The 23,633-nt window shown below is 45.6% G+C and overlaps 1 protein-coding gene across 2 annotated transcripts in view; it reads left to right on the top strand.

Annotated features, from left to right (window-relative positions):
- Nucleotides 1-23,633, top strand: part of LOC149435851 (fatty acyl-CoA hydrolase precursor, medium chain-like) — a 36,006-nt gene that overhangs the window by 1,230 nt on the left and 11,143 nt on the right. For both annotated transcript variants that reach the window (XM_089662362.1, XM_089662363.1), the window contains exons 2-10: nt 5,177-5,378; nt 6,101-6,239; nt 6,601-6,734; nt 7,040-7,277; nt 15,202-15,315; nt 15,766-15,861; nt 16,005-16,145; nt 18,882-18,956; nt 22,137-22,284. In XM_089662362.1, coding sequence (XP_089518488.1) covers nt 5,177-5,378; nt 6,101-6,239; nt 6,601-6,734; nt 7,040-7,277; nt 15,202-15,315; nt 15,766-15,861; nt 16,005-16,145; nt 18,882-18,956; nt 22,137-22,284 — 1,287 coding nt within the window. The remainder of the gene's footprint in view (nt 1-5,176; nt 5,379-6,100; nt 6,240-6,600; nt 6,735-7,039; nt 7,278-15,201; nt 15,316-15,765; nt 15,862-16,004; nt 16,146-18,881; nt 18,957-22,136; nt 22,285-23,633) is intronic.

Raw genomic sequence — 23,633 nt, 5'->3', positions numbered from 1 at the left:
GAAGAGTTTACTCTGTATGTGGACCTGACAGTGGCACCCAGAGATGAGCAGAGGGAAGTAAAGCTGTTTTATTACTTGATTGGGGAAAAAGGCAGAGAACTAGCCGAGACCCTGCTCACAGACAGCATGGCACTGACAGACATACTGCAAGCATTTGATAAGCACTGTGACCCCAAAAAGAATGAGACGGTGGAGAGATACAAGTTCTTCTCAAGGAATCAGGAGATTGGGGACAGTGTGGACAGATATGTGACAGAGCTGAGGAGACTGGCTGCAACCTGTGGATTTGGGGACATCAGGGACTCCCTTATCCGAGACAGGATAGTGTGTGGCATCAGAGACTCTCACCTCAGAGAAAGATTACTGAGGGAGGAAGAGCTGGCGCTGGAGAAATGTATACAAATCTGCAGGGCTGCAGAGCTGACTAAAGACAGGCTGAAGATGATGGAGGGCACCAGTGATGCCTCAGTACATGCAGTATCTGTGAAAGGCAGAGCAAGGTCCAGGCTCCCTGTGAGCTCAGTCCAGTGTAAATACTGTGGCAAAAGACATGAAAGAGACAAAGAGAAATGTCCAGCGTATGGGGAGTCCTGCAGGACTTGTGGCAAGATGAACCACTTTTCAGCTGTGTGCAGATTCAAAACCAGCAAACAGTACAGACAAGTCCACACAGTGACCCAGGACACAGACGAGGACAGCACAGAGGGCATCACATGGCTGCAGCTGCAGTCTGCAACAGAGAACGTCAATGTAGTCAAACAGCCAGTAGCCAATGATGCAAAGCAGCTCTTTGCCATATTTATGGTGGATGAACAGCCCATAAGATTTCAGCTGGATTGTGGAGCAAGTTGCAATGTCATTCCATTTACTCTGCTTAACAAACAGGTTCCCATTGAGCCCACTGATAAGGTACTGGTCATGTACAACAAAAGTGTTCTGAAACCCATGGGAACATGCAAGCTAAAATTAAGAAATCCACGTAACAGAAAGAGCTACAGAGTGGAGTTTACTGTGTTGCAGGAGGACGATCACATTCCTTTGCTGGGAGTTAAAGCAGTTCAGGCTATGGACTTAATAAAGGTGCAGTCCCATAACATCATGGCTCTGGAAGTTTCTGACAATACTCAAAATCCTACACAAAAGGCAGAATACATTTTGGATTTTCACCACATAAAAACAGAGTATGCTGATTTATTTGAAGGTGATGGGTGCCTGGAAGGTAAATACAAACTAGAAATTGATCACACAATACAGCCTACCAGACTGCCTACAAGAAGAGTACCTGTAGCCTTAATGCAACCGCTTAAAGAGGAACTGCAGGATTTGCACAGCAGAGGTATGATAGCACCAGTACAGGAAAGCACAGACTGGATAAGCAGTTTGGTGATAGTGAAAAAACCATCAGGCAAGTTAAGAATATGCATTGATCCTAAGCCACTGAACAAGGCCCTTAAAAGAAATAACTATCCAATGCCAACAATAGAAGATATTCTACCAGATCTATCAAAGGCTAAAATATTTTCGGTATGTGATGTGAAAAATGGGTTCTGGCACGTGGAACTGGATAAAGAATCAAGTTTATTAACAGCATTTTCTTCCCCATTTGGACGCTATAAGTGGCTTAGAATGCCAATGGGAGTAAGCCCAGCTCCAGAAGTGTTCCAACAAAAATTGATGCAAGCTTTGGAAGGACTGTCTGGAGTAAAAATAATAGCAGACGATATACTAATAGTTGGGGAAGGTGATGATCTAGAATCCGCAACAAAGGATCACGATAAAAAGATGATACAATTCTTAGACAGATGTAGAAAAAAACAAATCAAACTGAACCTGGAAAAATTCAAACTAAAAATGACAGAAGTACCATATATTGGACATCTTCTTACCTCACATGGTGTTAAAGTCGATCCAGAGAAGGTGAGGGCGATACAGGACATGCCGACACCTACAGATATACGTGGAGTACAACGATTCCTGGGCATGGCGAATTATCTTTCCAAATTTTGCAAGCATTTATCAGACATGTGTGAGCCACTGAGACAGCTAACTCACAAAGACGTACTCTGGGAATGGACAGAAAGCCATGAAACTGCTTTTCAGTCAGTGAAAAATGCTATTGCAGACGCAGCAACGCTAAAATATTTTGATCCAGATCAAGCAGTGGTAGTACAATGTGATGCCTCAGAAACCGGCCTTGGAGCCACACTAATGCAGGATAAACAGCCAATCACATATGCAAGCAGAGCGTTAACTCTAACAGAGCAAGGATACGCTCAAATCGAGAAGGAACTACTAGCGGTAGTATTTGGGTTAGAGAAATTTCACCAGTACACCTACGGTCGACAAGTGGTGGTGCATTCAGATCACAAGCCTTTAGAAAGTATTACAAAGAAGCCACTACTGAATGCCCCAAAAAGACTGCAGCGTATGCTGTTAAGGCTTCAGAAATATGATTTTAACATTTGTTACTGTCCAGGGAAGGATTTACTGATTGCAGATGCCCTAAGCAGAGCTTACTTACCCATCACAAATGAAGAAGAAAAAGACATTGAAAGCATCAATATGTGTGAATATCTGTCTGTCTCAAAAGACAGACTGAAACAAATACAGACCTGCACAGCGGAAGATAAAACTCTACAGATCCTATCGACTGTCATCTTGAAGGGATGGCCAAAACACAAGCAGCATGCTCCAATGGAGGTTTCTCCATTTTTTCACATAAGAGATGAACTCTCTGTGCAGCATGGAATCATCTTTAAAGGAGAAAGAGCTGTCATACCACAATCACTTAGAAGAGACATTATAGAAAGATTGCACTCGACTCACTTAGGTGTAGAAGGATGTCTACGTCGTGCACGAGAATATGTTTATTGGTCTGGAATGAATGACCACATAAAAAACTTTATAGCACAGTGTGAAATATGTGCATCGTGCAATGATAAGCAACCGAAAGAGACATTGCAACCACATACAATTCCAAACAGACCATGGTCAAAAGTAGGAACAGATCTGTTCACGTGGAACGACAAGGAATATCTGGTAACTGTGGACTATTTTTCCAACTTCTGGGAGATAGACTACTTACAGGACACAAGGGCCAAAACAGTAATTAAAAAACTCAAGGCCCATTTTGCCAGATATGGCATTCCGGATATTGTGTTCTCTGACAACGCCGCTCAATTTACATCGGAAGAATTCAAAAAATTCAGGGAGAGGTGGGAATTTGAGCACCAGACATCATCTCCTGGATATCCGCAGAGTAATGGTAAAGCCGAGTCAGCAGTAAAAACAGCCAAAAGACTCATGCAAAAGGCAAAACAGGCAGGTACAGAGATATACCTGTCTATACTGGACCACAGAAACACACCCACACAAGGCCTAGACACCAGTCCAGCACAGCGGCTTATGAGTAGACGTACAAGGACTCTCCTACCAACTGCAGGTCAACTACTACAGCCAAAGCTTGTGGGCAATGTTAAAGCCAAACTAACGAAGAATCAAGATAGGCAAGCTTTCTATTATAATAAATCTGCAAAAGATCTGCCTGTTCTCCAGAGCAATGACAATGTACGGATTCAGCCAATAGGGAAATATGACAAACACTGGAAAAAAGCGAAGGTTGTACAGAAATTGGGACCACGGTCCTATGAAATTATAACAGAGGAAGGAAGAAGATGGAAGAGAAATCGGAGACATCTGAGAAAAACACAAGAAGGAGATGATACAGGGCCCTGGGAACAGTATATGGACACTCAAAGCGATGAGACTATGAATACCAGCAACAAAGAAACAGGAACTGCTGAGGAGCATAAGGAGGTCTCTAGGCAGAGAGAGACAGTCCCAGAAAATAGACTGCCAGAATCAGAAGAAACCTCATATGTTACGCGAGCTGGCAGAACAATCAGAAAGCCGGCTCACCTCAAGGATTATATCTAATTTATAGCTATGTTCTACTTCACCATTTTGTGTTTGTTATATTTCATTGTTCTTTTATTTAAAAGAGAAAGGATGTAGCAATATGTTATATGCTGTGTATGGCCTCTAGGGGTCTCACTACTTAGATACTGGTACAACTGTGTTATTGCCTCTCTTTGGTTGTAGTTCTAGGGCAGACACATGTATAATGGCAGCTAGAAGCACCTAATAAAATGTCTCCTGTTAACTACAGTGTGTGAGCATCTGAGCAGGATCCACTAACAGAACAGGGGGGGACCCATGATCTGGGGGGTGGGGGGGCGTTTGCTGTGTTGAGGGGGTAAACTTGCAGTTTGCAGGGGGCAGAACAGAGCCAGTGCTGAGACTGAGAACTCACCTCAATCTCAGCAAAGGAGAGGAAGGAGAGGCTGCTTTCATAGCAGGTGGGAACAACATTTGTGTGTGATCTGTGCGTTCATGAGTGAAAGGGGGGGGAAGAACAACTCTGATGTATGGGGACACCTGCTGTATGGGGGCACTGTGATGGGGACACCTGCTGTAAGAGGACACTGTGATGGGGACACCTGCTGTATGGGGACACTGTGATGGGGGAACCTGATGTATGGGGGCACAGTAATGGGGACACCTGCTGTATGGGGACACTGTGATGGGGGAACCTGATGTATGGGGGCACAGTAATGGGGACACCTGCTGTATGGGGACACTGTGATGAGAGAACCTGATGTTTGGGGACAATGTTACGGGGGAACCTGATGTATGGGGACACTGTGATGGGGGAACTTAATGTTTGGGGACAATGTTATGGGGGATCCTGATGTATGGGACACAGTGATGGGGACCCTGCTGTATGGGGACACAGTGATGGGGACACCTGCTGTATAGGGACACAGTGATGGGGACACCTGCTGTATGGGGACAGTGTTATGGGGGAACCTGATGTTTGGGGACAATGTTATGGGGGAACCTGATGTATGGGGGCACAGTAATGGGGACACCTGCTGTATAGGGACACTGTGATGGGGGAAACTGATGTTTGGGGACAATGTTATGGGGGAACCTGATGTATGGGGGCACAGTGATGGGGACACCTGCTGTATAGGGACACTGTGATGGGGGAACCTGATGTTTGGGGACAATGTTATTGGGGAACCTGATGTATGGGGGCACAGTGATGGGGATACTAGACTACACAGTGAAGGCTGATATAGACTAAGTAAATGTGTTTTGTTCTCACATCCAGAAGATGGAGATAGACCTGTGGTAGACACAAGTTTTGGAAAACTCAGAGGGAAGACACTAGTGGTAAAAGAGACGGACAGAACCGTGGATGCTTTCTATGGAATCCCATTTGCAGAACCACCAGTGGGGCCGCTACGGTTTGCAGCACCGAAACCTCCCGTACCCTGGGAGTCAGTGAGAGAAGCTGCAGAAAACCCACCCATGTAAGTACCAGGATTGGAGCCACCATCTCATTCACTCAATAGAATCTCCTGAAATCATAAACAGAACTGATATTTTGGTATTTGTGGATGCTGGATAGATCAATCCTTTAACAGTCTCTTCTGTCTCTGGAGACTCTATTGGCAAGATCTCTGCTCCTTAGAAGAACCTATTAATGTGTTCCTAACATCTGTGTTGAGTTCCTGGGTCTGCACACCTACTGTGCCCATTGTGAGGGGCTTTCTCTACCCCTGTGATGAGTTATTGGGTCTGTACACCTGCTGTGCCCAAAATAAGGGGTTTCCACCATCCCTGTGCTGAGTTCCTTTGTCTGTACACCTGCTGTACCCATTATGAGATGTCCCTACCATTCCTGTGCTGCGATCCTGGGTCTGTACACCTGCTGTGACCATTTTGGGGGGTTCCCAGCATCCCTGCCATGGGTTCCCAGGTTTGTACACCTGCTGTGCCTGTTAGGAGGGGCTTCCATAATCCCTGACCAGAGTTCCCAGATCTTTACATTTGCTGTGCTTATTATGATGGGTTCCCATCATCCCTGCTCTGAGTTCCCAGGCCGGTACACCCGCTGCTGGCACTCAGTTGAGAAATACTATACTGGTGGCTGTGGCTATTTAAGGGACATCCCCCCAAAGCTGATGAGCCCAGGGACAGTCATACCCTCTTCAACTCTCCCTGTCACATATCGGGGACTCTGTCTTTTCAGGTGCCCACAGAATGCAAAACAATTCAGAAATATGCTGAAAGTACTCAATATAGAGGTGACTCTTCCTCCCACATCTGAGGACTGTCTGTTCCTGAATGTCTTCACACCATCTGACCAAGGTGACAACGCCAAGCTACCTGTAAGTGTCCTGGTGTTCCCTGTTTGTTCCTAACTGCTCAGCCCCGGCATACTGTCACACTGCCACAACTGCATGGGAATTTGTAGTCAGGGTGAAGTGTACACGTGATATTAAGCAGTGTAAATCATTCTTATTGTGTATCAATTCTTTAGTGTATGGATTATAAATATAATATACAAAGGTCGCTAATAGATGAAAGATCTACAGATCTGCTTTTATTACAATTTACTTGAAATTAGTCCCTTCAATTCTTTCTCAATGTTAAAGATTAAAGAAGTACCCCAGAGCCAGATTCCCCCAGCCTGATACTTTCCTGAGATGATAAATTAATAAAATACCATCCCCTCTCTCCTCGTTCCAGGTCATGGCGTTCATACACGGCGGGGGGCTGGTACTGGGGACTGCTGCTTTGCATGATGGCTCTGCAATCAGTGCTCATGAAAATGTGGTGTATGTGGCGATCCAATATAGATTGGGAATTTTGGGATTCTTCAGGTAGGTCACAGTACATGGGACATCAATCATTGCATTTACTTGTATAGACTGCATTGTACTGATGTCGGTGAGTGAAAGACAAGAGTAAACCAACAGCATGTAACCCAAGAGCAAAGGCTTCTTCCCCTCCTGACACTCTAGAGGCTGGACTGCATCTCACTCCCTTATGAGCTTCTAGTCCTGATCTTTAGTCTCTCCTTCTTCCCTGTGTTACATTTCATCTGAGCGAATTGAACAGGAGGCTTTAAAGCAAATATACTGATGCATATTATGATATGATTTTGATCTTTTTGTAAATATATCAGCACTGAAGACACAGTTCGGGATCCCAGCGCTGGAGACACAGCTCTGAAATCCAACACTGGAGACACAGCTCTGCATCCCAGAACCACAAATGCTCAGACGGCATCTGGAAACTATGGACTTTTGGACCAGATTGCTGCTCTCCAGTGGATTCAGCAGAACATTAAGGATTTTGGGGGTGACCCTGAATCTGTCACTATATTCGGGGAGTCAGCGGGTGGAATCAGCGTCTCTGCCTTGGTAAGTTCTTCTGCCTGCTGATGATATTGATCAAACTTTTCAAGTTTCTGTAGCCCAGTTTGATAGGTAAAGCCATTGCCCAGAATTCCTGTGGAATAGATATTTATCTATATATACAAGTCTACAAAAAGAAATATAATTTTTCAGAAGTCCAAAAAAAGTAAAAGTACTTTAATAAAACAAGCCATATACATAGATAAAAATTTTAACTGATTCCTCCATCCATGTTACAGTACGGATGGACGAATCTCCCACTGCAGCTATTGTAGCCTGACAGCTGGTACTGCCAGCTGCCAAAATACCTGAACAATGCCTGCAGCTGATTGGATGACCATTTACCACCCAGCTCCTTCAGTTTTTTCAACTAAGGGATGCTGGATTGTAGATGGCCGACAGAGCCAACTACTAAGTGAATTTCCTGATTAACTGGGAAAAATTCATTTATTAAACCTTTTATTAAGCTATTTTTTGCCCAGTTAATCAGGACATTTTAATAAAAGATTTAAATTAAAAAAATAAATAAATAAATAAAATACTGGGCAAAATTCACTCCGTTTATGGCCAGCTCAAGTCAGCAGTTGGCCAATAAAGAAAATTTAATCTTGTAGTGTTCAAGCTTCAAGAATTCAAGATAAAAACATTGTTTGCCCAGTACAGAGCATTGACCCTACTGAACACCACTGAGATGAATTGTAATGCCGATGGTGAGCCAGATCTTCTCATCCAACATCAGTACCTGACCTCACAAATTGGCACAAATTCCCACAGACACACTCTAAAATCTTGTGGAAATCCTTCCCAGAAAAGTGGAGCCTGCTATGACTGCAAACGGGTTTGACCAGTTTGGTGGAGAATGTTATAGTCACAAAGGGCAAAGGCAACTTCATATTAATGTCCATGGGGACAACTCTATATTAATGGCCATGATAAATGGAAAAGGGGCAACTCCATACAAATATCCATGGTGGAAGCGCAACCCGATAGTAATGGCCATTGGGGGGGGGGAAGCTTCATATTAATGTCAATGTCAACTCCATAGTAATGGCCATGGTGGTGGTGGTGGTGGTGGTGGGGGGGGGGGGGGGTTGTGGACTCCTTATTAATGGCCATGTTTTGAAATTGGATGGCCAACAAGATCCGACCAGCTCATATAGTTATAATGGTCAGGTGTCCATGTTTTTTGGGCATGTAGAATATTTAGTGACTACAACCCACGTGGAAGAAAAATATATTTTAAATATATTTTAAAAATATTCTTTCCAAATATATTCAAATATCTTTGAAATACAATTTTGGCCATATTCAATATATTTAAAAAATGTATTTCTATCTATATATATATATATATATATATATATATATAATTTACTGTATGCTGAAATGTGTTTTTTCCCCCTTCGTCTTTCAGGACAGCACCTTGAGAGACCGCGGCTCCTTCCCACCTGAGGAAACACCTCCACTCTAAAATAAAAGTCTATCACTCCCCTCCGACCTCAGTCCTGGTGTTTCCTCCGGTGGGGAGACATCAAAAAGGAAGCTCTCAGGGTGCTGTCAGGGGACAGTGGTACCTGATTCTTGGAGTGGATCTGGAGCCGGCTGTGGGACTCAGTGCAGTGGGGAGTGAAGGCCGGAGAGCCGGCTGCGATCCTCCCCTGGTGTGCTGCAGTGGCAGAAGGAGTGAACCCTGGGTGACAGGATAAAACACTAACCTGCCGGCCGCCCCCTCCCCCCTCCGGTGAGTTGCGGGTGTCGGGGTGGCCTCGGTGGGATCCGGCGAGGATCGGGGAGGAGTCGCGCTCCTTCCCACGCTGGCTGTCAGTGGAGCACGCTGGGCCGGATGTTGGGTAACGGCGATTCCGGTGGAAGGGGCGGGGCTTCTCCCGGGGTCACGGCTTCCGCTTACGGCCGCGGCCTTATACACCAGGGCCGGCGGAAAAATGGCGGTGCTTCGCGGGACAGAGCCTGGGAGCCAGGCTACCGCACGGATTGGCAACCACCCTCCTGTCAATGTCAGGCGCAGAGGCACCGGGACCAGGCGAGGCCTGCACCAGCCAGACCCAGGTAAGGTGACTCAGAGGAGTCCTCCCCTACCTGTGGGCCCCTAGCTCCTGGGGTGTTCCCGGACCCTCTTGTGGTCAGAGGGTTTAGGGCAGGGGGGGGTCCTGTCGGGCGGACTCAGGCCCATAGGCCCTGCCAGGGAAGAGGGGGGGGGGGTAGAAACAGTGGGCCAATGGGTGATAGGCTCTTTCTGCCTCCTTTTGTCTTTCAGGGTAAAGCCCGGGAAAAACTTAAGCATCAGGAACCTAGATGGAAGTGCCCGTCTTGTAGAACAGTTCTCAAGGAGTCATGGAAGAATGTTCTTTGTGGACCCTGTATTGAGGGGTTACTGAAAGAAGAGAGGCCAACTCAGGGTGACCTGGTCAGGTCGGTGAAGGAGCTGACCAGTACCTTTGAATCTTTTAAAAATTGAATGGAAAGTTTACCCATTCCCCAGGCGGCCCCCCGCCCCCCCAACCAGTAGCAACGTCAACTAGTCGGAGCAGGGAGCTCCCGGAGACAGGGGAAGAGGAACCCTCCCTGAATTCCTAGTCTGAGGAGGGGTCAGCAGGGGAGGGCCCCTCGGAAGACCCCAGAGGTCTCTCCAGGTACAAATTATCCCTGGAGGAAGTGGACGACCTTTTAGGGGCAATCTACAATACTCTGGACAGTAAGGAAGAGGTTAAACCTCTAGCCTTGCACGACCAAATGTACCAGGGTATGGAGGAGCAGAAGCATAGACGTGCGGGACGTGGTAGTAGTGAGGAGACATTTGGAGAGTCTGGGTTGGCTGCTGAACTTGGACAAATCCTGCCTAGTTCCTTCCCAGAGAATGACCTATTTAGGGTACATTCTGGATTCCACAGGGCAGAGGACCATGCTAACCTCAGAAAAGCTTGCCAAGCTAGATGGGGGGATCAGGCTGTTGCTGGGAAGCCGCGGCGTAACCGTGAGGCAGGCCATGTCGGTGTTGGGACTGTTAACTTCATCCATCCTGGCAGTTCAGTGGGCAGGGCTGCATCTTCGTCCCCTCCAACTCTTCATTCTAAGAGTCTGGGACAGGCAGGTACGATCCCTAGATACCCGAATGTGACTCACGGGCTGTTATGGAGTTTCCCGGTGGTCAAGGAGATCACGACGGATGCCAGCGCCCAAGGTTGGGGGGCCCACCTAGGGGATTCGGTGGTTCAGGGAGAGTGGTCCCCAGTAGAAAAGGGGGAATCCTCAAACTGGAGGGAGTTAAGAGCGATTTTGGAAGCTCTCCGCTCCTTCCAGAACATGATCAGGGTCCAGCATGTCCGCCTCCTGTCGAATAATGCAACAGCTGTAGCCTACATAAACAGACAGGGTGGAACAAGGAGCAGGTCTCTCTGGACCCTGGCGGCAGTGGTTCTGTCTTGGGCAGAAAGAAATCTTGCCTCCTTATCAGCCGTCCACCTAAAAGGAGAATAGAATCAGGTAGCTGACTTTCTGAACAGAAGACAACTCAAAGAGTCGGAATGGGTCCTAAATGGAAAAGTGTACCAGGCCATTGTAAAGAAATAGGGAACCCCCATAGGCCTCTTCGCGTCAGGGAGAAATAACAAGGTCCCAAGATACTTTTCCTTAAACCGGTGGGACGGGCCTCGGGCAGTAGACGCATTGGGACAGAGGCGGGATTTCCCGCTGTGCTACGCCTTCCCCCTGGTCGCGCTACTGTCAGTGGTATTGAGGAAGTTCAGGTCGGAGAGAGTACCTCTCTCATCCTGATTGCCCCGTATTGGCCCCGGAGGGCGTGGTTCGCAACACTGAGGGCCTTGGCCACACTGCCGCCCTGGGTGTTGCCTCCGCGGAAGGATTTACTGGCACAGGGCCCGGTCATATGTCCCAGGGTAGAGAGGCTGAAACTGACGGCCTTGTTTCTGAGCAACTGCTTCTATTAGCAAAGGGGCTCTCAGCCAGACTGGTGGCTACGCTCCTGGCTAGCAGAAAAACAGAAACCCAAGCCATTTACAGGAAGGTTTGGAGTTGCTTTAGTGAATGGTGCTACAAGGCCTCAGTAGATACCCAAAGCTTAGTGTCAGTCCTAGAGTTTCTGCAGGTGGGGGTCAATAAGGGGCTTTCGATCAGCACACTCAAGAGCCAGATTTCGGCTCTTAGTGTGTTTCTGGAAACCCCTTTAGCCAAAGAAGCACTGGTAATCAGGTTCTTCAGAGCTCTGACAAGGCAGAGACCTCCTGGGAATAAGCCATTTCCAATGTGGGATTTGACAGTGGTTCTCAAGGTATTGATGGAGCCCCTGTTTGAGCCCTTGGGGTCCTGCTCACTAAGGGATCTCACAATTAAAACAGTTTTTTTGGTGGTGGTTACCACAGCAAGGAGGGTGTGTGAACTGGAAGCCCTGTTGGTCAGGATGCCTTACTTGAAAATTTTTCCGGATAGGGTGGTGTTCAGAACAGACCCATCCTTCATTCCGAAGGTGGCCCAAAAGTTTCAGAGTGTCAAGGCAGGGCTGTGGAACGGACAGGTAGGCCTAGTGGCAGGGTAACGCACTGGCTGACGACAACCACCACCAACAGACCGAAGTACCTCAGGGCGCGGAGTCTAAGTCCCAGGCTGCCCTTCACCAGGGCCCCTGATGGTGGGGATGGACTTGACGCAGCCAGGAACCAGGTCGCGGCCCCCGAGACACCCCGGCTGCGGTAATGGCCGCCGCCAATGGCGTGTAGCTGGTGGGAATGACAATAGCGTAGTCAGGCAAGCCGGGTCAACAACAACGGGACAAAACAGTACAGAACAGTAGACAGAGAATCACAGGTCACGGGCCGGGTTCAGCAACGGAAGGTCAGATCGAAGGGAAACACAGAGAATAGTCTTAGTCACAAGCCGAGTCAGAATACCAGAAGAGTCACGAGCGTATTCACAAAGCTGTAGCAAGACCAAGACACAAGAGACGAGTGCAAAGAGCATGTGCAGATCCCAGGCTTATATGTACTCAGCCACACCCCTCTGGGGGATGGACCTCAGAGACCTGAAGGCATAAAAGATTCCCATCATGCTCAGCAGAAATCCAAGATGGATGCCAGCACATGGAGTAACATAACCTCTGGGAAAAGGTAGGACCTTGACACAGAGGGAACAGGATATAGTGTTGCCCTCATTTTTTCCTGACCTGGTAGGGGAAAATCAAGAGAAATTTCATTTGTTAGACGTTAGAAGGTGTGTGCTACTTTACCTTGAGAGGACTAAATTTCGAAGCACAGAGTAATTTTTTATTTCTTTCGCGGGGGCGAGAAAAGGGAAAAGAGTCTCTAGGCGAACAGTTGCTAGATGGTTAAGACTAGCAATTGAACAAGCATACCGAGCTGAAGGTCTAGAGGTCTCGGAGGGAATCGGGGAGCATTCCACTCGGGTTATAGCGACTACTCAAGCCGAGCTGGCAGGAGCTTCCCCAGGACAGATTTGTAGGACAGCAACCTGGTCCAGTTACGGAACATTTGTAAAGCATTACAGACTTGACCTGGTCATGGTGCAAGAGCAGGCCTTCGGACGTAAGGTACTGCAAGCGGTCAGCCCGCCCGAGGGGTAAGTACTCGCTTATCCTCTCAAGGTGCTGTCCTGAAAGATGAAGGGGGAAAATCAAGTTATACTTACGGTAACGCCTTTTCCAGTAGTCTTTCAGGACAGCACCAATTACCCACCCTTTATTGCTAAATATTCTAGTAGATGTCTTATAGTTGTCATGTTATCTCATGTTATGTCTCCCCAGGTGACCGGAGGTACGTGGTCAAGAACTGAGGTCGGAGGGGAGTGATAGACTTTTATTTTAGGGTGGAGGTGTTTCCTCAGGTGGGGAGGAGCCGAGGTCTCTCAAGGTGCTGTCCTGAAAGATTACTGGACAAGGTGTTACCGTAAGTATAAATTGATTTTTTATATATTAAAAAATATACGAAAAATATTTTTAAAAATACATTTTCAAGTATATGTCTTTGAAAATACTTTTAATCTACATTTTTGGAATGCATTAATACACAAACATATGTTAGAATATATGTTAATTACTTTTTTATATGTTAAAAAAAAATCTGAAGAATATATTTAAAAAAATATATTTTTAAATATACAGTGGGGCAAAAAAGTATTTAGTCAGCCACCAATTGTGCAAGTTCTCCCAGTTAAAAAGATGAGAAAGGCCTGTAATTGGCATCGTAGGTAGACCTCAACTATGAGAGACAAAATGAGAAAAAAAATCCAGACAATCACATTTGGAAAATTTATTTGCAAATTATGGTGGAAAATAAGTATTTGGTTACCTACAAAAAAGCAAGAATTCTGGCTCTCACAGACCTGTACCTTCTTCTTTAAGAGGCTCCTCTGTCCTGCACTCATTACCTGTATCAATGGTACCTGTTTAAACTTGTTATCAGTATAAAAGACACCTGCCCACAACCTCAAACAGTCACACTCCAAACTCCACTATGGTGAAGACCAAAGAGCTGTCAAAGGACACCAGAACCAAATTGTAGACCTGCACCAGGCTGGGAAGACTGAATCTGCAATAGGCAAGCAGCTTGGTGTGAACAAATCAACTGTGGGAGCAATAATTAGAAAATGGAAGACATACAAGACCACTGATAATCTCCCTCGATCTGGGGCTCCACGCAAGATCTCACCCTGTGGGGTCAAAATGATCACAAGAACGGTGAGCAAAAATCCCAGGACCACACGGGGGGATATAGTGAATGACCTGCAGAGAGCTGGGACCAACGTAACAAAGGCTACCATCAGTAACACACTATGCCGCTAGGGCTCAGATTCTGCAGTGCCAGACGTGTCCCCCTGCTTAAGCCAGTACATGTCCGGGCTCGTCTGAAGTTTCCTAGAGAGCATTTGGATGATCCAGAAGAGGATTGGGAGAATGTCATATGGTCAGAGAGAATGCTGAGTTGCATTCAAAGAACACCATACCTACTGTGAAGCATGGGGGTGGCAACATCATGCTTTGGGGCTGTTTCTCCGCAAAGGGACCAGGACGACTGATCCATGTACAGGAGAGAATGAATGGGGCCATGTATCGTGAGATTTTGAGTGCAAACCTCCTTCCATCAGCAAGGGCATTGAAGATGAAATGTGGCTGGGTCTTCCAACATGACAATGATCCCAAACATACCGTCCGGGCAACGAAGGAGTGGCTTCGTAAGAAGCATTTCAAGGTCCTGGAGTGGCCTAGCCAGGCTCCAGATCTCAACCCCATAGAAAACCTTTGGAGGGAGTTGAAAGTCCGTGTTGCCCAGCGACAGCCCCAAAACATCACTGCTCTAGAGGAGATCTGCATGGAGGATGGGCCAACATACCAGCAACAGTGTGTGCCAACCTTGTGAAGACTTACAGGAAACATTTGACCTCTGTCATTGCCAACAAAGGATATATAACAAAGTATTGAGATGAACTTTTGATATTGACCAAATACTTATTTTCCACCATAATTTGCAAATAAATTCTTTCCAAATCAGCCAATGTGATTGTCTGGATTTTTTTTCTCATTTTGTCTCTCATAGTTGAGGTCTACGTATGATGCCAATTACAGGCCTCTCTCATCTTTTTAAGTAGGAGAACTTGCACAATTGGTGGTGAATAAATACTTTTTTGCCCCACTGTATGTCTTTAGAAAATATATTTAAATTTAATTTTTTTTAAAATACATGTTAAAATATATTAGCGTAGGCTAATATATTGTAAATATAAGTCACATATATAATTTTATTTCAAAATATATTAGAAATATATTTCTCTTCCATGTGGGTAAGTCTTCTTTGGTCTTGCAGCTCTTCCAGGGTGACTGTGGTAGTAGAGTAAAGACAGCCACAAAGCGATGATTTGAAATGAACATCCTTCCATGTGATTTCAGGTCCTCTCTCCACTTGCCCAGGGTTTGTTTCATCGCGCCATCGCACAGAGTGGAGTGGCCATAATACCAGGTTACACAGCCAACTCACCAAAGCAGCTGATTTTTTACAGAGATGTAAGTCATTTCCATTTTGTGTTGCACACGTACAGTGTAAAGAAACACAACTGCCCATCAGCACACCCAGCACACACATGTCAATGCCCTGCCAATTGTAGTGCGCTTGTGTTGGTTTAAAAATAATGCAGGCATGTTTCTCATGCATTAAGGCTCGAAAATGGTCCATTAAACTGGACAAGCTAGGTTTGAATTGATCCTATGTTTGAATGGGACTCATTCTATCAGGCTCCGCCTAAAATTAAATATCATTTCTAGGTGGACTGCCCAAATGTACAGTACATGTACCAACCTAATCCCAGACCTCATGGTTGGCTTGGTCCTGCTCAGAATTTACTGGGTACTGGTTAAGTTTTTGCAGGGCACTAGGTCAAAATGGCAGCAGTAATATAAAAAAGATGGAGGACAGAATTGGAATGATTCCTCCTAATCTCTGGGTTTCCTTTGCAGATGGTAGCTAATATATCAGGATGTGAGCCATCCTCTCTGGTGAACTGTCTACGGATGAAGTCTGAGCAAGAGATCTCTTCTATTATGTCCAACTCGGTATGTTCTGTTCCCCAAAAATTCTCCGCCTTTTGTATTACAACTACATTTATGATCTGCTTGGTAATTGAGCGGGGTGTACTACTGAGGTTAACTTTTTACGTGACAGGTTCTCCATGTTCACTTTTGTTGCCCCTTTGCAGAATTTCTTGCCCTTACCAATCTGTGTAGATGGAATTTTCCTTCCTAAACCAGCAGAAGAGATATTGGCTGCCAAAGAAAACAACAAAGTGCCAATGATCATTGGTGTGACAGAGCAGGAATTTGCCTGGATAGCCTTACAGGTAGGAAAAATATAAAAAAAAAAATTAAAATTAAAAAAATTAGGTGAGCCAGCAGAGAACAACCTACTTCTATTGGCTATATAATAAAATATTGTAGTCTTCATCCAGTTCTTGCTTCCACCCTCCATTCACTGTGTGACCTCTAAGGCTCGGTTCACGCTGCTGCCACTTGAAAGTTGTGTGACTTCCGGTGTGACTTGCTTATGACTTCACTGCAACTTTCTTGTGACTAGCTTTGGTTAGAAACCCTCTGAAGTCTGATACTGTCACATCAAAGTCCCATGGATTAAGACAATCCTTGCGACTTCTGTGATTTTATCATTGCTGGCGATGGCACTAAAGCCACACCAAAGACGCAGAAAAGTAGTACAGAAATTTTTTTTTAAGGTTGCTGTGACTCAATTGATTAAGACAGCATCCATTAAAATGAAGATGTTTGACTTGTCATGTTACTTTATGTGTCACAAGTGGCATCAAGTAGCATGATAAGTCCCATCAGTGTGAACCGAGGCTAAGTCGGAGGACCAAGTCTGAAAATATTTATCTGATCCACAATCTCGAATTTGGTTAGTATTAGTTGAAGAGGTTCTCAAGCAGGTCCCTATCTAGCCTGTCTGACCTGGGGGTGCAGTAAAAAACTACACACAATGAACTGCTAATGTAATTTCAAAAGACAATGCACACTATTGTGATTTACATTATATAATCAATATACAATCCTCACCCCTTCTCTCTTTACATTAGGTCATGTGTGATTTACTTCTGACCATTGCACTCTGTAAGCTGTGCTGCTGTATATTACATACTTTTGACTGCGGGACTCTGTATACTGTGGTGTACTTTGGAAACACCTGATTGTATGCAATCGAACATACGGAGTGGTGAGGATTATATAATGTATAACCTTACATAAGACTGAAGTGGGCAGAGTATGTAATATACATCCCAGTGTGCAGAGTGAAGTGAATAAAAGTATGTCATGTGCAGCACAGAGTACTAAAAACAGTCCTGGGTACAGTCCAGGGGACATTAATATTAAATGCCTCCTTCCTTAAGCAACACCCCAAAGAGTATCCATCTTCTGTTCACCTCTGAACCCTTCTTCCACAGCCCACCTCTGTCACCTCTGCACCCCTCTTCCACAGCCCACCTCTGTCACCTCTGTACCCCTCTTCCACAGCCCACCTCTGTCACCTCTGCATCCCTCTTCCACAGAGCCCATCTCTGTCAGCTCTGCATCCCTCTTCCACAGAGCCCACCTCTGTCACCTCTGCACCCCTCTTCCACAGCCCACCTCTGCACCCCTCTTCCACAGAGCCCACCTCTGTCACCTCTGTACCCCTCTTCCACAGCCCACCTCTGTCACCTCTGCACCCCTCTTCCACAGCCTACCTCTGTCACCTCTGTACCCCTCCATCCACATCTCACCTCTGAATTTCCATCCACAGCTTACCTTTGCGTCTCCGGTCTATACCTCACCCCATCACCCCCACTCCACATCTTGTCTCTGCCCACGTCAACATTTCACTTCTGCAGTCCCTATTCACAGTTCACCCCCATCTACAGCTTTCACCTTTGCACCCCAGCTTAATCCTCAGTTCTAAGCTTGGCACTCCAGCTCCATCCTCCTGCCTTGGCACCTAGTCCCCCCACTATCCACAGCTCACACCCAGCTGCATGTAGCATCCCCCCATCCATGGCTCTCACCCCTATGCACCTAGAATACCCCCCTATCCATGGCTTTCATCCCTCTGCACCTAGAATACCCCCCATCCATGGCTCTCACCCCTCTGCATCTAGCATCTCCCCTATGCATGGCTCTCACCCCTCTGCACCTAGCATCCAACATCCATGGCTCTCACCCTTCTGCACTTAGAATACCCCCATCCATGGCTTTCACCCCTCTGCACCTAGAATAGCCCCCATACATGGCTCTCACCCCTCTGCACCTAACATCCACTCCATACATGGATCTCAACCCTCTGCACCTAGCATTCCCCTATCAATGGCTCTCACCCCTCTGCACCTAGAATACCCCCCATGCAAAGCTCTAACCCCCCTTCACCTAACACCCCCCCCCCCATCCATGGCTTTCACCCTTCTGCACCTGGCAGCTCTGCACCCCCTGCACCTAACATCCCCCCCATCCATTGCTCTCACCCCTCTGCTCCTAGGGGTATTCTAGGTGCAGAAAGCGATAGGTGCTGAGTTCCATAGAATAGGCGCAGAACAGCATACATCCTGGAGATAATAGTGGAAGGCGGTGAGTTCTGCAGAATGGGTGCAGCACAGACTATATTTCCTGAGAGTCTATGAGATGTGAGAGGTATTTATGAGGAAGGTTGTCAGGTTGTTGGTATACTGAAGCACGCAAGTGTCTGGAACAGGGGCGGACTGACCATTTGGAAACTCGGGCACTGCCCGAGGGCCCGTGGTCAGTAGGGGCCCCCATGAGATGCCCCTGGTACCTTTTTTCATAGGCTTTTTTGAGTTTGGGCAAGGACACAGGGGCCCCATGATCCCCTATTACCTGGGGGCCCCATGAGTTGTCAGTCCGCCCCTGGTCTGGAAGTAAGAAACAAGATGGTGGAACCTTATGAAAGGCATTGTCAGTAGGATTCAGAATTTTGAAGTTTGCTCTTTATGAGAGAGTCAGTTAGTGGGGTGACTAGAGAGGAGCAGAAAAGACTTCTTGGGGTGAAGAGTATATTTGGTAATCTATGTGTTTATGAACAGAGTCTGGGTTTTGCTTACTTGGACGGGCTGCCAAAGGAATCGATCCAATCAGAGCTGAGACGTTCTCCAATTCTGGTAAGGATTCTGAGACTTTGGACTCTTTTAGATGTTAACTGAGTGCTGAATGATTTTCCCCACCAGATAAACATAGACAGATCCTTGTGCCTCCACAGTGTTTGGGCTGTAAGAAACCCAAGGTGATAAGGAGGGGCAGGGCTATTGACTATTGGCAGAAAATCGTCCCACTGTAGTCTATATAGGATATACCAAGCTCATCAGAATCCACATTTGTTTTGTGTGGAATTATGTTTTAATGCAAATCTCCCCAGCCCCTAACACAAAGCCCATAAAATGCCTCAAAGATACATTGTCACAGGAAAATGCTCACCACGCATTACAATCTGACTGTACAATCTACTTTAGATCTGGCAACAACATAGATGACAAATGTCCAAGGACAGTCTTGCATCTAGGCCCTTTTTGTTTGCACAGGCACAGTAACAAAAAGGATTTGAGTGTGGCGATCAGGGCCATAAGTGACCAATTCCAGCATATTTAGAGGGGGGTCTGAGCAGGACCAACCCACAAAGTGGCCATGATTTGAGGGCATCCACCCCAAAGGTAAGTGTAAGGAATGTAGTTTACCAGGAACCAGGACCGTAATGCTAAAAGGGCAAGACTAAGTGTATAAAAAATGGGTTGGAGTTATTTGTCTTTGCCTTTTCTTTTAGTGCCATTTGGAAAGGGTGCTCCCTCTGTGGACTTACTGCTAAATTCTGTTTGTATTTCTACACCATATGGTGTATTTTTTATAAAAACTTAAAGAAACAATATAAAAAAAAATGGATTGGATCATTCAGGAAGGTCCACGTATTATCTAATTTTGGTAAATCTAAAGAAAATTGGTTGGTAGTAGTTGGTAACATTCAACTGGACTTGTTCTGTAATATCGTTTTGTAGCTTACGAAGACGTTTTGTAACTTACCAAGCCACTTCTTCAGTTCTAATGAGTGTCAGGGACATACGCCAATATTAATATCCACACAGACTAGTATCTGCCTTTTGACTTTCACCACCTTCTGGAAATACAAACTGGGGGTCTTTAGAACTCTGCAACATCAGGCTGAGATGGTAACAATAGGATCCGAGTCTAAAAACAAAGAACATCCACATCTCGGGGGTGTTTGGTGGTTTGTAGCTCTTCAGACTGGACTTCCAATAAAGTGAAGTACCAGAATTACATCCCTAACCCTCTGGCACTGGACCAAAAAGTTGGACTATTTCCAATATTTTTTTTTTCTTTTTTTTGGACTCTGGGCCAATAGAAAGATAAAAAAAACTGAAGTTCTGCTTTAAAATATCCACAACATCAGGCAAAAACAGAAGGTCATAAAACAAAGGGGAAAAGCAGAACACACAAAACAATAAAGTCATTTTGAGTGTCTGGAAAACTAAGAAGGACCTTTAACACTGATCTCATTCCTGTGTCCTTCAAACCCTGCTATACAGAAGCTTGGACATCCTAAACACCCAACACCAAAACACAATAGAAGTCACTTGGTATATTCGGTGCAGTGTAGTGAGGAATGCTAAGACATGTCCATTGGGGAGATGAAACAACCTCTCCACAGATGAATGTCCCAGCATAGGAGGGCAAATCCTACAGGTCAGAGCTTGGCAGTTTTCCTACATCCTTAGTACTGCTTGGACCTTGAAGAAGGGGACATACCCCGAAAGCTTGTCCTCAAAATTGTATGTTAGTGCAATTAAAAAAAGTATCATGGACAGTACTCAATTGTTTCTGCCTACATCCTAGGGACACTCCACAACTTCCCCCATCCAGAGCCTTCATGCATTTCATTACTTCTTTTGCTTTCCCATAGATTTATTGTGTGAGTATAAAATGTATTCTTTACTGTTTGGCATTGAAGGTTTTTAAAGAATATATTGGGTCCTGGTCTCCAAAAGGTTGAGAACCTGTGATCTACGTACATCATCTATCTTCCATATGTAATGTGGTTTTAAAATCTACCCCCTTCTGACATTTAGACAACAGTTGACATCTTCAGCCATGTGAATTGAAAGATTAACACATGCAGACTCTCTGACACTAAAGGTGGGAATACACAATTAGAAAATCGACCAATCGGTCATCCAACGACCGAGAGACGTTCGTTGGTTGGTCAAATTTGTGGCTCACATTAACCTAAAAAAATCATTCCTCGGGCAATAAGTAGTGTTGACGTCTTCCGTACAAGTGGAAGTGACGCAGTGTGCGTGTGACCTTGTAGCCACGCCCTTCCGGCCAGATCGAGGGATATACACAACAATTACTAGCAATGAGTATAATATAGTTTATTACATTACATATATACATAAATAGTGATACATAAAATATAATCTGCAGAATTCTGGTTTCATTATCTCATTAGGCCAGTCTATTTTTAACTTTTGGATTTTTCGTTCGTGTTTACGAAGATTCCTTAGACATAAACATCCGGGTCATCTTCTGTTTCCGCTCATGTGTGACAGCGCTTGATAGAATTTTTTCGTACGATCGTCATACCAGCACATAGAAAATCAGTTGTTCATATGTAAAACGACAACATTTTTTCACTGTTGTTCAACTGGACTTTTTCGTTCACAATATCGTTATCGGTTAAAACATCCTGCTCATCAACGAAGAGAAAATTGTTCGATCAGTGGTTCCGCGAAATTTTTTGTATGATTTTCTTATCGTGTGTATGGGGCATAAGCATGGGATGATGTAACTAGAATAGGAAAGGATCCACAACTTTCACACCCCACCTCCTGTTTTTGGATAATCAGCATCTGTCTTTCTATGGTGATTGGATGAAAGTGTTGGTGCTAACAGTTGGGTTACTCTTTAGAGCTGAAGAGGTGACTAGCTGCACTGTGATCGGAATAAATAGTAACTTCACAGATCTAAAATATTGTACAGAGATTGGGGGAGATTTACTAAAACTGGTGCACACAGAATCTGGTGCAGCTGCACATCATAACCAGTCAGCTTCTAGGCTTTATTTTCAAAGATTAATTGAACAAGCTGAAGTTAGAATCTGATTGGTTACCATGCACAGCTCCACCAGATTCTGTGTGTACTAGTTTTAGTAGATCTCCCGCCTTGTGGGGTCAGATTGTAATGTGTATAGTGAGTATTAGTTATGTAGTTGGCAGCCAAGGTGGGTGGAAGTTGCAAACCTGAATCTGATTTGGTCTTTGCTGTGTGTGCAGGGCGAGATATCTAGTCTGGATTACACATTGTTGGATGAATACTTTGGGAACACGGACGACCCTCAGGAAAACCGAGATCAGCTTCTAGAACTCCAAGGAGATGTCATGTTTGTCATTCCGTCACTAAAGATAGCAAAACTTCACAGAGGTGTGTAGCTCCAGATGCCTCTTCATGAACCTCATTTCAATTGTTATAGAAGAACTCCGCTGAGCACTGTTTTAATCTGACCATGTAACATCAACCCAGTGATGTTTCAGAAAATCAGCCATCCCGTTCCCATTCCTCTAACAGTCAGGCACATATGACAGAATTCAAAATATTGGGACCTTTATGGAGCTACTCTCCTTCACCATGCCATAGGTGTGTTGATCAGAACCAGGTAAAAAGCTGAGCTCTCTGTCCTGTCCTAAGTGATCTGTGATGGATTAGCTGTCTCAGCAACAGAGTCCTTGACAAGAGTCGGAACTGTCCACATTCTGCAGGTGGCCATGTCATCACACAGAGTCTCATTTCCACTATGGCTGGCAGTGGAATGTCCACCCAGATCCTCAATAAGGGCTTGTTTACATCTGCTTCAAAATGTGGCATTGGACATGTTTTTATAGCACTCTGAATGCCAATCAAAGCACCATGCATTTACTTTGCTTCAAAAATTATACCCCACGTTGCTTCCTTGGTGCTTCAAAGTGTCTTCAAAGCCTCCATAGAAGTTTATAACAGAGCTCGCTAACAGCACCTGCAGCTTTTGAGAGGCTTTTTTAGCTTTAGCTTCACTTTGTTTTGGAAGTATTGCAGGTATGAGATATCCCAGGATGCCCTGGGAAACCAACAAGCGAACCGGAAAGACGTCATCAGCAGCTACTTTCAGATCATGTGTATATATTCTGGAAGTATCTGGTGCAGACATCACATCTGGTGTGCAGTGAGGAGCAGCAAGAAGGTGAGTGTGGTCCAGATGGGAGCAACTAGCAGATGGAAGGCATGGTGTGGGGGACCAGAGAAAGAGGAGTGAGCAGCAGAGGATCAGCAGAGCTGGGGGACTGGAGCAGGAAAAACTATCAATGTCACACATGGTGCGCAGCATGGGAGCAATGTAGTGGGAGGTGAGAAGGGACTAGAGACAGAGAAGGATCAACAAACCAGAGGGTCAGCAGAGCTGGGGGTTACTATTGAGTGGGGGATCAGCAGAGCCTGGGGTACTACTGAGCAGGGGATCTTCTAAACTAGGGTACAAATGAGCTGGGGATCTGATGAACAGGGGTACGAATAAGCTGGGGATATGCTGAACTAGGGTATAAATGAGCTGGGGATCTGATGAACAGGGGTAAGAATGAGCTGGGGATCTGAACAGGGGTACGAATGAGCTGGGGATCTGCTGAACTAGGGTACGAATGAGCTGGGGATCTGCTGAACTAGGGTACGAATGAACTGGGAATCTGATGAACAGGGGTACGAATGAGCTGGGGATCTGATGAACAGGGGTACGAATGAGCTGG

Source organism: Staurois parvus, unplaced genomic scaffold (genome assembly GCF_062004578.1).
Source record: "Staurois parvus isolate SC_StPar_1 unplaced genomic scaffold, SC_StPar_1.0 ptg001461l, whole genome shotgun sequence".
Taxonomy (NCBI): Eukaryota; Metazoa; Chordata; class Amphibia; order Anura; family Ranidae; genus Staurois; species Staurois parvus.
The sequence above is the reverse complement of the archived record's forward strand: the minus strand, read 5'-3'. Positions and strand labels throughout refer to the sequence as shown.